Source organism: Scatophagus argus, chromosome 10, assembly GCF_020382885.2.
Source record: "Scatophagus argus isolate fScaArg1 chromosome 10, fScaArg1.pri, whole genome shotgun sequence".
Taxonomy (NCBI): Eukaryota; Metazoa; Chordata; class Actinopteri; family Scatophagidae; genus Scatophagus; species Scatophagus argus.
Genome location: NC_058502.1, coordinates 19,303,318 through 19,320,554, shown reverse-complemented (window position 1 = coordinate 19,320,554; position 17,237 = coordinate 19,303,318). Strand labels below are relative to the sequence as shown.

The following is a 17,237-nucleotide window of genomic DNA, read 5'->3' as shown; positions in this document are numbered from 1 at the left end:
TGTGAAGGGCAGCGGTAGCACATGGCAGAGGGAGTCATATGGTAGACAGCTTCACCTGAAGTTAGCTTTTTGCTAACACCTTTTTGCTTGCACCTCCTCCATAGTTTTTGGTCTTGTTGTTGTCAAGGTTATTTACTTGATCCTAAGGTTCATGATTCCTCCTGACTGTCAAAGACTAACAAGATCTTTGTGAGTTTTAGCTACAGAGCTAGAACAATTGTGTGCAAAAAAAAAAAAAGATTTAGAGATATTTTTGAACTCTGGAGAGAGCCAAACTAGCTGTTCCCTGAGCTTCTAGTCATAACAGTGATGTCCAAATCCTTTTTTTTTTTTCTTAGTTGTACTTGATCCTGGTTCCAGGAACAGCAGTTACTTTCCTATTTCCACAGAAAGTCCAGTAGTTCTGTTCACTCAAACCAGTTAACAAATTCCAGCGTACCCTGGGACGCTCCTCCCTCCCACAGATTTCACTTTCACTTTAAAAGATTTCCATGTAAAGAAAAGACACTCATGCACACTGTTGTACTGTTCATGTTGGTCATGTAGGTGAGCATATTAACACTTATGTTCTCACTTTCACTTTATGTTAACATATCAATGCAGTATGAGGATAGTTTTGTCAAAAGAGGGAAATGTTTTTAGATGGTGTTGTCATGCCGATGAGGTATTTGGTGTGCTTTGTGACCCGATGCCATCAAAGGGCACTGTGCCTACTTCTGTAATATATTAGGGCTTTGTTACAGATACCAACAGAGCCTGGAAATCCCTTGTGTATTCTTATTATAGACCAGTCTTGTTAGGACAACCTCTCCGACACACACACGCACACAAACACACAGAGCTGTTCATCAGACCTAGTTATCGACATAGGGAGATCTCTCCTTAAATGGTAGACTGCCCAGGGCCCTGTCTCTGTTTCCACTGCTCAAACCAAATGGAGTCCAGGTCTAGGAATAGCCTTTTAAAGTGGAGAGGAGAGAGAGAGAGTAGGAGAAAGAGAGAAAACAGCAGATACAGACAGAGCAACAGAAGGTGAGAGAAAGGAAGGTGATGACTGCCCTTTCGATGCCTTGGAGAGCGTGATTCTTTACCCTGAGAGAAAGATACTGTAACTGGAAGACGGCGACTTCCTGTCAGTTGATGCATGACACAAGCACATGGTTGTACATATACTGCATACAGTAGATATCCTTTACTTATGTACAAGTGTGTTTGTTGTTAATCAAGATAAATTTTGTGTTGGTGAAAATATTTAGATCACATCACAGTTGGGTCTTACAAGACATTAACCAGAATTCAGTTTGGTATTTTTTCTTCTGGTTGTCAGATAACCAGTCTGGCATTTGAAAGTTTGAAAGTTTAAAGGCACACTTTGAACCACCCTGGGTCTGTGATGATGACTGAAAATACTCTTAATGACGCCACTAACATCATGTATCTTTTTTTTTTTCTCTTTGCAGCCTCAAAATCTACAGAAAACATGGCTGAGGGAGTTTTATCAGGTAAGTTGGACACACACACACTTTGTTTCTTCATTATTCGATAAATGCTAGATATCACTTATGTCACATACCGGAATGGAATTTATATAAGGTGAGAGAAAGAAAGGTGATGGCTGTAACATATTTTATAGAAATTGGCTCCACATCAACTTTTCCTAATTTGCCTCAGTAGCAGTAAAGTGGATGTGCTATTGACCCAGCAGGCCTGGCATCTCTTTCTATAGCTTCAAATGTTGTCATGGGACTGTGACAACAGACCTTGAGGCTAGTCCACGTGATTTTCTTTCCATCTGAAACACTGAAGATTGAGTCAAGTGAAGGCATGTGTTTCCTATAGCTTTTGTCTTTTTAGTAGAGAGAAAATCTTAATTCAGTTCTGCCAACTTATATGAATATGAATACTTGAATTTTGATTGAATACTTCAATGCACTTTTTAAGAAATTATATGTATTTATATGTTTTAATAATCAAATGAAATCTTGCAGACTAATGTTAGGGTTAAGTCGCTCACTCACCTTATTTTCACCCCTTCAAATGCATTGGTTTTTCAGAGAACAAAAGCTCGAGCTCAGTCATCTTTCGTATCTTACCTTTTCATCTACGAAGGAACCCCTGTGTAACCACAACTCTTTCCACTGGTGTAAGGGAAATGAGGCAGCTAGATCTCTTAACTGCTGTCTGAAAGTACTGCTGAAAGTGACAGAAAGAGGAGAGAGAGGGATTGAGACACAGATCGTTTTGCTGTGGTAACCGAAATGTTTCTACACAACTATGACAGGGAAAAGGAGGTGCTTTCTGAAACATGTTTTCATCAAAATGCTGCTTCCATAAGAAGCTTAAAAAGTTTGTTCTTGTGATTTGTGTGCTTATTTGGTCACAACTGGTCTACTTTAGTTTTTTTTTTTTTTCCATGTTGGGAAGAAGCCCGTACATATTTGCTTAAGGGAGGGGGGGGTCATAAATGTTTAGTGTGTGTTGATGTTGCAGGTGCTGCAGATGAAAATTAGCTTTTTGGCTAAATCAAAGTTTTTTGTCATTTTGAAGTTAATGTGCGTTATCCCTGATGAAATAAGTAAATCAAAGAAATTTGAGTTTTGAAAGCTTGAACATTTGGCATCACCTCAACTGGATTTGTGAATGACAGAAGACGGCTAACGTTAGCTAGAAACCCTCTTTTGTGTAATGTGACATGAAGACAACACTGACTCCTGAGTGATGTGCTGATGACTCAGTGCAAACATTATCGAGCTAAGCAACAGGCTACAGCTTCAGTTTTCTGATGGAAACCATTTAGCCAAATGTAGCTCGCTAGTTTTCAAAATTAATCAGCATGACAGGTCAGACGTCTTAAATTGCTAACATTTTAATTTTATGTGTGCTTGTTAACAAAAAAAATGAAGTTGTGAGGCTATCAGTATAACCGTCTGTGTGTCTGCTAGCAGCACCAGCCTTCAGATATGAGTGAACCGGTGCCCACCCAGTGACCTGATTCTCTGTTTCTACATATCTATACTCTTTTGAAAGATGTAAAATTATGTGCAATAGTTATAGCATTATTGTACAGAAGCTGGTTCAAAGTTGTCAAAGTCAAGTGGCAGCACTTGATAAATAACAGATGGAATGACACAAAAAGAAGGTCTGATAGAAACAAAGGAGATATATACTGAAAGGAAAGATACAGTGACATAGAGGAGGAGACAGAGAATGAAATTAACACTATCTCCAAATTCATCAGGAAGGATGGCCGGAATTGAGCAATTCTTATAACATTACTCAACACTGCTGTCAGGCTAAATAGCGCACTATTGATTTGTGTGTCAGTGATAGTAATGTTAGAGCCAAGAATGTCTGCACTGATGTAACGCCAGTGTCTCAGCTATACAGCAAGACAGGCCAAACAGGAGGAGCTTCCTACCTGGGTAACATTCAGGTACACACATTCACCTACACAAAGCTATAAAGCTACAAGTGATAGAGAGGCTTTTTTTTTTTTTAAAGTGCGTAGACATGTATCTCTCAGCGTGAAGAGGCTGATGTGATGTGAAGGAGACACATTCTCCCTTGAAAAGAAACCACTTAAGGCTCTGGGTGATCCTTTTTTTCAGGAAGTGGTTTGACATGCTGCCATTTTCCAGTTACAGCTTTATTGTGAACAAGTATCCTGGAAAAACTGCACATGATCCAGACTTTTTTTTTTTTTGTTGTTGTTTGTTTTTTTTTGGTTGTTTTTTTTTTGCAGTCATGACACCACATTTCTAAGCTGCCAGCTTATTAATAAATGAATGAATGAATAAGTGTACAGTGTAGTTAGGACTACTGAAGCAAAGGCAAAAAGTCAAGTAACATTTCTGTGGGCGTAGTTAGTGTGTTATTCAGTGCCTGTTGGGATAAGGATACATTATATGACGGGCACATGCTGCTTCTCATTGACAGTGAGGCTTTGTATTTGAGGATGTTTCATCATCTTGTTTCTCTACACTTTAGTTCATAATGCAACCTGTGTTTTACTTTTTTTTGGGGGGGGTGTATGTCTGTGTGCACAAGTCAAACATACATACATTCTAATGCAAAGAAGTGAAAAAGATATTTCAGTATGCCCCACGTATAATTCAACGACTAATTCATGAAAATATTCTTTCGTTTATCTGCACTGAAGAGCTTCCCATATGTTTTCTGTCTGCCTTTCAAGAAGTTGATTCTCATGTTGTCTCTTTGTGGGCAGTGTGACAGTGGTTGGAGAGAAGCTGGAAAAAGTGGTTAGTTCAGACCAGTATGTAAACCGAGTAAATAAACGATATCTCAAACACTGTTGAGAAAAACACACCATCTTATTTACTATTCTCAGGAAGCACTGGTTGATTGGTTGTGACAGAATATATTCCAGACTCACCCTAAACACACACATACACACGCACACACAGCCTGATCGTCGTCATTCTTTTTAGCCTCAGGACTCTCACATACTCAAATATAGTTCCAAGGGCATAAAAATGAACACTTGTAGCCTAAAGAGATACAATTTTAGATGATGTAGATGAAGATTGTTTTCGACTCAACTTATTAGAATTAAAATTTGCTGCCAAAGTGTTTAGTACAGTACATGTCAAAGAGGTCAGAACAGCTCTGTGAACACGAGACTTTTGAGATATTTATTTTACTGCGGTGCATAGGCTGTCAACTGCTCCATCTGTAACTGACTGCCTTGAGTCATGAGAGTTCCCCAAAAGTGAAGGTGAAACACCTTCATCACCCCCTGGTGGTTGGCTCCAGTACAGTTCATAAAATTGCATTAAAATATAAAAAATATGACAGAACCTTTGTTATAACGTGTTCAGACCCAGGAAAATCCATAGTGTTCTGTTTGGTCTGAGAGTGAGGAAGGAAGTTGAACGTGACGAAACATTGACGTGATCAACGCTTGGAAACATTACCTTGTCGGTGAACATTTCAGACTGAGTAAGGACGGATGAATTTTCATCTGCCTGACAGATCTCACATATCACATTTACAACAGGTTTAGTGGGAAGTACGGTCGGATCGTGTCACCTCAGACAGATGTTAGTGATTCTCGTTGTCGCCAGTGTTGGTTGTTGAATGAAGACAGCAACTCCCCCACGGTACTTCGCTACCTCATAAAACTATGCTGTTTATTTTCATTGTTTTGTTTTAGAGTCCTAATGAAGAAATTGCATGTTGTGAGTTTTGATTGACTGATTTCCTTTCAGCTTTGAAGTTAGTAACTCAGTTTAAATAAGAAATGTGACAATCGAATAGATATGCATTAAGGAAATAAACCAGTAGCCTGCTTGACAGCATTCAGGTTTTCTAGTTTGTTCCGTGTACCGTTTTAAAATATGCTTCAGCTGGTCATGATACTGATCTTTGAAACTGATTTGGGGCCTAATAATCAAAATCTTTGAAAAGAACACCATTACGCCAGAAGACTTTAACCTCACTCGAGACAGTACAGCTAGATAAAGAATTTAGAAAAGACAGATGAACGACACATCTGCTTAGCTGCACGGCCCCTGCAAGTCTCTGAGACTTTGTCAGTTTTGTTTTACTCCTCCTCCTTGTAATTATCACTGTGACTGGCAAGCCAAAACATGACGACTGCCAGGTGATTCCAGCCTGTAAATTTTGTTTAACACTCAGGTTATTGGATATCATCAGCGCAGAGCTTGTGTATCTGTGTGGAGATGTACGTCCTGGTTAGGGCTTTTGAGGAACTCTGTTTGCACTGTTGAAGAAAGTATTATATCTGCTAATGAGTGTGTAGAGAGGAGGAGGGAAAGAAAAGCATGCAGTCAGAGAGTGAGAGAGGTGTGCCTCTGTGTGAACAAGGCAGGCCTGTAGCCTCATGCCAGCTCTGTGCCACTGCCGGCTGACGTCATGGAAAGAAGCATCAGACTCTGAACTCGGCGCGGCTGTGAACAACCAGCAGGAACAGCCGGCCAGAGTTAACTACAATCAGCCACGCTGCGCAAGCTCATCGTCTCCGCTCTGTGCGCACAATACACTCACTGTGTTTTCTGGTCCATTGCTGTCTATTTGGTCATGAACTCCTCAAGCTATGATGTTTTTTTCTCCCCCCGAGTGGTTATGGAAAAGAAAAGCACATTGTGTGTTTAATAGTGTTTAATGTCATGACTTTTGCTTTGAGTTGACTGGGCAAGAATCCAAAAGCTGTTTCACACAGGAAAACTGCTCACACACCCAGTAGATTGAATCGCTTTAATCATATAGGCAGATCTTGACTTCAGGAAACATTTAAAAAAACACTTGAAACTGGTGTTGCTGACACCTCCTAAAAAGTCATGTGCATGGCTGCTCCAAGACACTGTGTGCATTCCACACTCAGTCAACCTGCGAGGAAAGAGCTGTCTCATTTTTTTCTTTTTTTTTTATTGTGTCAAAACTAATCACCATACTAGTTTCACTGCAACATCCTGGAAAATAAACAATAAAAGCTGTTAAACTGGCTTTTATAAAGGTGCGACCCGGGCATTGTACAAGGTTTCCTGTTGGCACCTGCACTCCTCTAATAAATCTTTATGTGTGTCATGTCTGTGTGTATTCTATGTAGAGATCCACTTTTTTCACATGCAATTCCAACAATGAATTTGGATGGATACTGATACCGGTAGCAGAGCTCTTTCTTATTTATTAATATTATCTTCATTATCTATCCATCCATCCATCCATTTTCTATACCGCCTTATCCGTCAGGGGGATTGGAGCCTATCCCAGTTAACGGGCGAAAGACGGGGTACACCACAATCACAGGGCCAACATATGACAATTTCACATGCTCAAACCTAGAGGCAATGGAAAGTAGCCAGTTAACATAATGTGCATGTTTTGGGGATTGTGGGAGGAAGCTGGAGTACCTGCAGAAGACCCACGCAGGCACAGGGAGAACATACAAACTCCACACAGAAGGGCCCAGACTGGGATTTGAATCCAGAACCCATTATTATTATTAACTCCACAAAGGAGGTTATGGTCCTTTTTGTTTGTTGGTTTGTTTTTCTGGTTGTCAGAAAGATTATGGAAAAACTACTTCCCCGATTTTCATGAAGCTTGGTGGAAAGGTGTAGTGTGGGCCAAGAATGAACGCATTATATTTTAGAAAGGTTCTGAATCATAGGGTGAACTCACAAGCTATTTTTCACTTTCATTAACTTTTCAAAGTAGAGCTTTTGGCCTTAGCAGAATAAATGCCCCTCTTATTAAAATCCAGCAGTTGGTAGTAAACTTCAGTCGTGACAAATCATTGTGCAATGTTGAACAACATTGTAGAAACACAGTGACTCTATTTTACAGTTCACAAGAGTTTGTAAGTCATTTTAAGCATTATCTGTTTTATTAAACTGCAAATCAGCCGTATGTTCTGCATAATGACTAACAGAAGAGGAGGCGTCTAGCAGGCTACAGTGATGATATAGCGGTGGGACAGCTGTCACACATTTTTCAACAGACCTCAATACCACAGCGGTTTTAGCTTCTTTTGACCTGTTTATCATGATGTGCATATTTATTACCACAGTTGACAAAAAACTTTCTTGGATATGGGCTTACGCAGATCAATTATACGATCACTTCTTGAACATCACGCTAAAATCCATCTGCGATCACAAATCCTGTGATTGCTTTCTCTTGCACCACAAATAAACCCCACCATAGCCCGCTTGTTTGGGCAAAAATGACGGACAGAGAAAATGGAGTACATTCAAAGAGAGTGTAGAAGGTCCAAAAGTGTCCTTGTCACAAATTGGCACCATCTCAAAACAGGTTAGGTGTGAAAGCCCTGTAGGACAGCTTCTGTTGCTGGTCCGTTGTACCACAGGTACCACAGCAAAATAAACCAAATTCATCTCGCCTGCACAAACCCATAGTAATAAAAGTGAATGGCATTCAAAGCTGATAGTGGATAGAATCAGCTCCAACTCTGTTCTAGGTTCTGCAAAACAAAATATCTTAATTGTTGGGATTACGAGTTATCAGACCTGTGTTCATGATGAGGTGGTGGTTGAATTGGATCACAAAGAACTAAATAAAATGGAAAAGCAGACTTGTTCACTGCTATTATTTGGGAGGCCTGTGACACACGCTATGACTAAGACTTTTTCAAAGTCTTTGCCTCTGATTTCCTTATTGCTCATTGGGCTGAGACCAATCAAATCATGTATCAGGACTCTCACCGTGTCTCAGGATATCCCAATCATTTACACGTAAACAAAGCAGGGTCATTTGCCTGCTCCACATGCGAGCAATAGACTGTATTAAATGGGAATCCGGCAGTTCTTCTGTGATAGTATAAGCAGTGCTTTGCATTGCACCACCCTGAATTGAACCATCCCACAGCCAGTTTGCATTGGAAACTTCTCTGCACTGTCACAGGGCAGTGACAGATGTATTTTTTTTTCTTTCATTATGTTGATAAAATCTCTTGAGTGAGTGAATGCACTACAGTTGGACAGTAGAGCAAAGAATCTGTGTTGGTCTGTCAGTTCACAAACTCCTCTGATCGCTGTGATTTTTTTTTTTTTTTTTTAACCTCTAAATAGGAACCATGAAATAGGACTCAGGCTCCCCTGATTAGTCCTCATCAAAGGCTCTTGTGTCTAGTTGATGACATCTGACGCACAGTGCAGCTTTTGACCCACTTTATAAATATAGAACACACTGTAAAAACATCAGCTTATGTTCTTCATCATAAACAGGGATTAAAAGTTTTCAGGATTTGTAAGAATGAATTGTAGCTGAGTTAGTCGGGACTGGGCATTTTTAGAGGAAGATTAGAAGAAGATTCATGAAGAAAAATGATCAAGAAAAGAAAATTGTGAAATTTTGTACTTCATCTAGACAATAAGAGATGTGGTTTATTTTATTATTATTTTTTTTTTTTACCATGATCTCATTTCATGAAGATTGGATTTAGTTAGAACTTAGAGTATCTGTTTGCCACACTCTTTACATTTTGTTTACAATTTGATAAACTGTGGGCTCGGTTTTTGAAAATCCGCATGATAATAGATTTAATTAGTATTAAAGTTTATGAGGACAACTGCATAATGTACTTCATAAACAACTGGGACTTCATTTTGGTGAATATTGCAGTCTTAGCAATTGTGACTGATTTATTATGAACTTTCAAACTTTAAAATTGTGGAGTTTATGCACTTGATCTGGCACTAATTTCTTTGAGGGCTTCCTTTTAGTTGAGCGCATCTCCAGGCTGGTTTATCACTTCTTCAGTTGACATTTTCTTTCAGCGTTTACTCTTCAGGTGAAACTTCATATCCTTTCAGCTGAAGCCTCACTCAGTGATTTCACTTAAGTTGACGCTTCATCTTCATTTGGTGTTCACACTTAATCTGAGATTTGTGCTTTCTTTTTTTAACTGCTAACTTTTGGAGTTCTTGTAACATTTGTCATTCAGCTACTACAGATTCGAGTGACTCAGCTAAACGCTTCAACTGTATATTTGCTACAGTGAGTGCTCCTATGTTTTCTTTAGATATTTGAGGAAACTCATAAAACAAGAGATTTATGAGGTGCCATTTAATACATGGCACATTATGGGTACCATCAGTATTCTGGATGTTTGCTGTTCTCATCGAGTAAAACACTGTGAATTTGGAAGGTAGGAAAGACTTTAGAAAGGCAGTACATACTCTAACAGACCTCCAGGATACTTCAATGACAAATACCCAGTTGAAACAAATAGGTCCCTCCTTGGAATTCAAATGTTGTCAAGAATCAGGTCATGGTAAGATGGAGTGATGAGAGAGAGAGAGAGAGAGAGAGAGAGAGAGAGAGAGAGGGAGAGGGAGATGATAAGAAGACACGCCTCCATGTGTGAGATCCTGGTGAGGTTGAGAAATAGGCCCATATGGCAGCGGTCTGTTAGTCATGTCAGTCAAGGCAGGCTTTTCCCACCACTGACACAGCAGCTGTCACTGTCTGAGGCTTGTGTGGAGAGGCCACTACTGTTGTTGCCCATCATAAAATCGTGTTTTACACTTACAGTATTTGGCTTGTCAATATTTCGGTCCCTGCTCCACTCAAATGTCAGCAGGATTTCTTGGTAACAGTAGTATATTTAATTGGATTTTGGCCATAGGTTTGCTCTTTGCCAAAGTAAAGTAAGGTCACTCATTGTTGCTGTTTGGTTTTTAGCTGATAGCATTGGTGATTCTATTAATGAAAATCCCACCTGCATACAGGGTGTTAGCCAGCGTGGACCTGGATTTACAGCTTGGAAAGATAAATAGAATGCTGTCAATTAACGCAAGCATGTGCGCACACACACACATACACATCCCAGATGTCACAGTCGAGCTTGACATTAGTTGCAAGCTCCTTGAGAGTGTGACCTTTTCCATCGTGAGTTGATAGGTCCACTAATCTTTCCAAGTTTGAGCCGTTGTAGGTCCCCTGCGCCTGGGTCATCGGGCTAAGTGACAAGGCATAGGTTGATGGAAAATCCATAGTGTTATTGCCATACATTATTTTTATTTGACTGGGCCTGTAGTGAGCATAATGTAACGCTGAGGTGGGGTGCCGCTGGTGAAGTAGCAGGGCTCTGTTCGGGTCCAGAGACCATTTGCCATTACTCCAGCCCCCGATGCCCGGCGACGCTGATGTATGTCCTCTGCCTACCATCCATAGGAGAGACCCTGTGAGTGCTTGTGAGTGCTCTAAATCACTCTGTGCTATTGATTTTCCGTTAGAGGTCAGCCACTCTGAACACCTCTGACAGGGTTCTCACAAACACCTTGCTATATGTAAGAGGGACTGTTGAAGGAAAGCAGCATGAGATCATGGGACTCAGAAAGTCGCACCTCTTTGGCGTTGTGTAACCACTAATTGCGCTAATTTGTACTAATTATAGAACATGCATTCAAGTTTAGATTAATTTCACCTCCACAGCTTGTGCTTGCTGGAGCTTTCCCCACATTCCTGGCAGTGGAGTTGGTGTAGTGAGTGATGTTTCAGCATGAGTGGTGACATGGGAGCGTTTGTCACGCCCTGCTGTACATACACACCGGGCAGCAGGCATACCCCTGATGCTGGATGAAGAGGGGCCGACGTTATGCTTGTGGAACAAGCTCACTAAGTGCCCTCTGCCTACATTAGCAAGGCACTTTGTCTTGTGTAAATATAGTAGCATGTCACAGAGTCAAGTCAGGAAGAATTTGTAGAGGCCTGGGCGCCATGCTCATGCTCGAGCTGTGCTCGACTGAATAATTCAACTTAAGGTTTGTTCATTATGAACAAATGAGCTGAGTGTAGTGTTCTTACAGCTGTTATGGATGCACTTGCACTTAAATGTAAAGTGCGGTCGAACTGTGTCCCTCCTCCTTTCTGACCTGTGTGTTTTTGTCTTTCCTTACAGACAGTTCAGTCACATAAGCCTCACTTCTTGGCAGTGCACTGTCAAGAGGTGGGTGGGAAGAACTATGAGGCGTCCATGTCACACGTGGATAGTTTTGTCAAGTAAGTATAGTGCATATGATGTGGTAACTTGGCTAGTTCTTCTGACTGTAATGGTTATAGTTGAGTCTGCGATAAGAGAACACCCCCTTAATTGCTTGCCTGGTTTTACCTGAACAGACTGCTCCCCCCACTGGTCGCATCACGGCTGTATGTCAGCACAGCTAAATCAGTTTTGTTGTTGTTTTTTTTTTTTTTTTTTTAAAAAAGACCTTTATAGTGTCAATTTTGGATCAGGATGAATAATAACTCTTTCCGTGTGTGTGTGTGTGTGTGCTGTCCATCAGAGAGCTCTTGTCCAGTGACGCCATGAAGGAGTACAGCAGAGCCCGTGTCTACCTCGATGAGAACTACAAATCCCAGGAGCATTTCACAGTAAGTCCTGTTTGACACATTGGTGGTGCATTCACATCAGAAACTACACGCAAACACTGAATTTGATGCTGTTTTCATCTAAACTTACATGTGCTGAATTAAGGATGAATCATAGTGACTTGGGTCAAGCAGATTTATCAAGTTAGCGATTTGTTGATTGATTATTGGTTTTCTCTCTTGATTCAATCTGTTGGAATAAAAAATACCCATAACATTTCGCTCTGAACGGTGGTTAAAGTTACAGTAGTGGCTGTAAATGTAATGCGACAATGGCAGCAGTAGAAGTGGAAGTAATAGCAGCACCAACAAGGAAGCATCTTAGACACAGAGTGTGAACGTCTCTGCTGTTCAGTTGGGATGATTTGACAGAATTTTAGCTTGTGGGTGAAGATGCGTGCATGGTAGGTGTGAAAAGGCTGGGCTGTGAGATATAGTCAAAGTCTGTACAAAAATCTGACAGTGGAGTTTTCTTTTCAGTAGCTTGTGGTGAGTTTAAATTTGGCTCACTTAGATCTGTTTACGAGTGCACCACAGACATGACACAGGAGCAGCAAACTTTCATAAACTGATCGACCTGCGGCTGTTAGCTCGGTGCTGTCCGTGAACATTTTTGCCCTCGTCACGTCATTCTTATCAATGAAGACCACCTCTCCCATGATCCCATGTTACCTACGTCTTTTGTTTTTAACTGAGGGGCCCCTGTTGGCAGAAGCTACATTGTTAGTGGGCACATTGTATTGATGCATAGAGAAGCGTTGCTTGGTATAAATGTTAATGAACTCAAGAGAGAAATCCCAGCTTAACACCCCTGTAACAGTACACTGTGCTGCTTTGCTATACAGCTGTTCCTTCAATGTGTAGTAACAGAAGATGGCCACGAGATGGCAGTAGATATTTGGAAATAATTTTGTTGTCAGAGCTCAGGTTAAAAACATGTGAAATATTTTGGAACTGCTTCCTCATCAGTTATCAGGATTTATTAACAAATCATGGACTCCTTTGGATTTGCTTAGCTAGTTTTGTTTTTTAGCCAAAAAGTAAGTTTTTGGTACGGATCATTTTTAAAGCAGTAGGTTAGAAAGTGTGTCGCAGAATTAATAAATCTCAAAGTCAAAGCAAATATTTGAAACTGTTCTTTTTTGTAAAGGTGTCCAGTCCAGTTCTGGAATAATGTGTTAAACTCAAACAATACATGTTAATATACCATCATCTTTTTCCTGTAATGGTCCTTTTTGGTGACTGCCACTTTTGATGCATTTGTTACACAGCTGAGCAGATGTTTTGTACATGACCTCTTGGTGGAGCCAGATACTCAAACCTGTTCTGTAGCTGTCCTGTAGTGCACAAGGAAACATGATTTCAAGTGCAGGGTAATGTGTGATGCTTAATTGACAAACCAGAGGTATGTCATATGATCATCTCTGCCATCCCAGGAGATGAAACAAACAAAAAAACAAAAAACAAAAACAGTGTCCAGATGAGGTCCAGATGTGGTCCCAGTTTGTGTGCGATCTCTGATTTGCGTGTGCATCTTGGTTCTCCTCCATGTTTTCTGCGTTATCACCACGCTACGCTGCACCTCCACAAACGCTCATAAATCACAGCGCCCACTGAGTCACATTTGCTCTTTTCAAAAAAATATTACAAACACTGGCCTTTAGAAAAATATAATTATCTGCCATTTCATATAAGCGCTTCTAATATCCCTGCATTATGAACTGTTTATTTAATGGTGTTTGTCTATAGATTAACCTTTTTGTTGTTTTTTCCTTTTCGTCAAATAGAGATGGCGGTTTGTGCTTCTCTTTGTGAATCAGTCAGTGGAAAGGGAAACATCTGATGTGCTTTCTATGATGTTGATGTTGAAATCCCAGCAACAGTAAACATGAATAGACTCTCCAGTCTTTCTCACACAGGGCGTGCCATTTAGCTTTGATGACATCACCCGTATTTGTTTTCTCAATCTTCGACCCCCCCCCATCCAGTGCTCAGGGGATAATTGTTTGTTGTCTGCCCTGCCTGTCAATTTTCAGATAATGTAAGTGGGAAGACTTTTCTGGGTCCAGAGCTTTGTATGAGTGTGTGTTTTGTTATGTTTTTGTATGCAGGTACGTGCGTGTGGTTTCTTTGGAGGTAGACGAGTGAATGTTTTTGGACGAGCAGCAGTGTAGTAATGTGGCGAGTGTGTGGTGAAGGCCTGTGAGATTGTTGACACGCCTGCCCGGTGTGAGGCTGTGTTTGAACTGCGTTTCTGTGTCGCTGAAAGAGAGGAATGTGGCTGATACATGAATGTGTGAAACCCTTTTTACAACTCTAATTAATTAGAGATGCAAAAAAAAAATTATACATATATTTTAAATATACTTTGACTGACAGTCAACACAAACCTAATCAGCAACTCTTTTTTTAATTTTTTTTTTTTTTTTTAAAGGAAATATTTTCCAAATTAATCACTGGCTCCAGCTTCTCAGATGTGATTGTTTTTTTTCTGTCATAGTAAATTGAATCTCTTTGGGTTTGGGAGTTTTGATTAGGCAAAACAAGCAACATAATTGTGTCAGTTTGGATTCAATTTGGGTAATTGTGATTGCAGTTTTTTTTTTAATTTTCTGACATTGTATGGACCCAAAGTTTAATTGGGAAAATATTCAGCTTATATTTATCAGGAAAATAATAATTGGTTAAAGCCCTCACTGCCCTTAAATCTGAAGAAATTAATTAAATAAATAAAAAATGAAACTTTACTTTAACAGCTGAACCTTGTGTCCAGTATTGTTCCAAATGGAAATTCTTTTACAAGGTTTTTCAAATTGTGAAACTCTAGAGCCGTATGAAAACAAATCAGTTTAACAGTCAGAAAAGTGGAGCTGAGATGCACCTTACAATAATTGTGAGTAAAAGCCGTTAGTTTTGGTTAAGCAATCGGGTTTGTCTTTTGCTGACACAGTGTAGAAGCTGCGTGCAGCTGCAACATTGTCTGTTTGCTGTGTCTTCATTTCTCCAAATGAAACGGTAGACATTTGCTCATGTTGAATTTAAAATGCTACATGTAACATCTTGATGCTGAATCTGAACAATGAGAAGTCCGGGCGAGACGGAGCTCCTCCTCTCCTCCCAGAGGAAGGCAACGGTGATGGGGGAAGAGCTTGACTGACACGTCCCCCCTACGGCTGAGCCCGGGGCCTGGTGTTTTACAGCCCTGTTAAGGTATACAGCAGGTAAAATGTCAATTAGGAAAGCCCGCCCTGATAACTCAACTCCCAATCCACTTGTTCTTGGCCATTAATATTTATGGTGGGCCTGGCCCTGGAGCTGCGGTCCATGTCATCTACAGTGACGTGTGCTAATGTTACCGCTTCCTGACACGCGCTTGTCTGTACAGAAACACATACCTACCGCTGTCACACAGGCTAATCAAGCTATCCGCATACACAGACAGTGACACACAGCAGCACACGCTTCCTCCTCAGCCTTCAGTTGTTCCAGGGCATTTTAATGGGGAATTAAAGGCATCCCTCATGTCTCTGGTCTGCTGGACAGGAATGAGAACAGCGACAGAGGATAAATCAGACTCAGCGGCCTGACAGGACACTGCTGTCTCCTTTTACCCCATGGGTGTATGTGTGTGTGTGTGTGTGTGTGTGTGTGTGTGTGTGTGTGTGTGTGTAAGCCTGCCTGTGTGTGCTTGTACTTACAACTGCTTTCACCCTAGGAGACAGTGTTATAGTATGTAAGCACTTTGTCCTGGTCAATTTGTGTCATGGATCTGAAACACTTGTACTGGAAGGTCAAAGCTAGCTGTTTGCAGGTTTGTGATTTCATTATCATGGAGTCAGTGTCCTATATTAGAGTGTACACAAACTGGAAATGGTCATAGGCTTCTAATGAAAGGCAGGCAGTGGGGGAATCCCGATTTAAAAGAAGTTTACAATTGACTGGTTTTTCGTGTGGTTGCAGTGAGAATTACAGTACATGTGACGTTATTTGGAATAAGAAAGTTTTATGTTTTTTGTTTTTTTTTTTACATTAAATGTGTTAATGCAAAATAAGTTGCACTTCATAAAAACATAGTCATAAAATCACCCAGCCTTTGCATTTGGATCGATTTACAGGGGACATAAAAAGCACATAGTGGACCAACATACTGGACTTGGCTGTTCACTTATGAAACACTGAAATTAGCCAGTCCCTTGGAGACAAATCAGGACAAACTTTAGGCTTGTGTCATTTCTTTTCTTTGTTCTTTCTTTCTTCCTCTATATTTACTTTATGCTTCCACTACATTTTGGAGGCCAATATTGTACTTTTTACTTCACTACATTTATTTGATAATTTTGCTTACTAGTTAGCCTACTTTGCAGATTCAGATCATTCAGTGTTGATAGGTTATTACTCAGAGAGACGACTGCATCAGAGCCAAAGTCGCACATTTTTAGATTAATTCTGTCTGCAGTGGGAAAAAAAAAATCCCCATCAATACAGATAATTTGAAGATAATCATTCTATCCCTAGAGTCTTTGAGAAAGTCACAGAAATCACACCATCCTCTCACATTGTAAATTTAAGGCTTTCAGCGAAATGATGAACAGCATCAACAAGATGCCCGACTGTTGTTCTTCCTGCCCAACCTGTCGTGTGATCTCCGGTCAGTAGAGCAGCATTGTCAGTAGCTGCCAGCAGCTCTGCTCCAGAGGTGAGTCCTTAATTCTCCTCCAGGCAGCGTGCTGTAATGCAATCATCAGCAGCGCTCTGCTCAGCCAGGAATTTATGAACACTTAGTGTCCCTCTGCGCTGACAGGGCCTCAGCGTGAGTGTGTTTACGGGATTGCCTAGAAATGCGTGTCACTTGCGTTTACCCCCACCCCTTTTTTAATGCATCTTATATCACCCCTCTGTTCCACCTTTTTATGATGAAACAAACCAGGTTGCATATAGAGATTATGTACTTTGCTGAAAAAGTAGGGTCATAGAGGAGAGGGTCTCTGTGTACAGTCTGTTGGTTTTACACACAGAGGTTAACTAGCAGGAGCAGCTCCCCCTCCTCCCTCCACCACCTTTCAGCTCTGTGTTTAAAAAGACCGCAGCAGGCATATAAGCAGCTTAAAATATTGCTAACTAAATCTAAGAGAGCTCTTATTTCAATATGGTGAGAAGTACGGCACCGACTGAGGCCACTTGAATGGAGTAGATGTCAGCACGGTAATATCGCCAGGCCATAACTCTCCATGGCCATCACTCATACCCTCAGGGCAGACATAAGTGCACACACGTGTGCGTGCACACACACACTGTGCTGTGACAAAGCTGTATAAACACTGACAGGTGCAGGCACGCTCAAACACACACACACACACACA

At 40.7% G+C, this 17,237-nt stretch overlaps 1 protein-coding gene across 2 annotated transcripts in view; it reads left to right on the top strand.

Annotated features, from left to right (window-relative positions):
* Positions 1 to 17,237, top strand: part of LOC124066256 (inositol polyphosphate-5-phosphatase A) — a 132,105-nt gene that overhangs the window by 34,999 nt on the left and 79,869 nt on the right. For both annotated transcript variants that reach the window (XM_046402525.1, XM_046402524.1), the window contains exons 2-4: positions 1,461 to 1,502; positions 11,408 to 11,508; positions 11,793 to 11,880. In XM_046402525.1, coding sequence (XP_046258481.1) covers positions 1,461 to 1,502; positions 11,408 to 11,508; positions 11,793 to 11,880 — 231 coding nt within the window. The remainder of the gene's footprint in view (positions 1 to 1,460; positions 1,503 to 11,407; positions 11,509 to 11,792; positions 11,881 to 17,237) is intronic.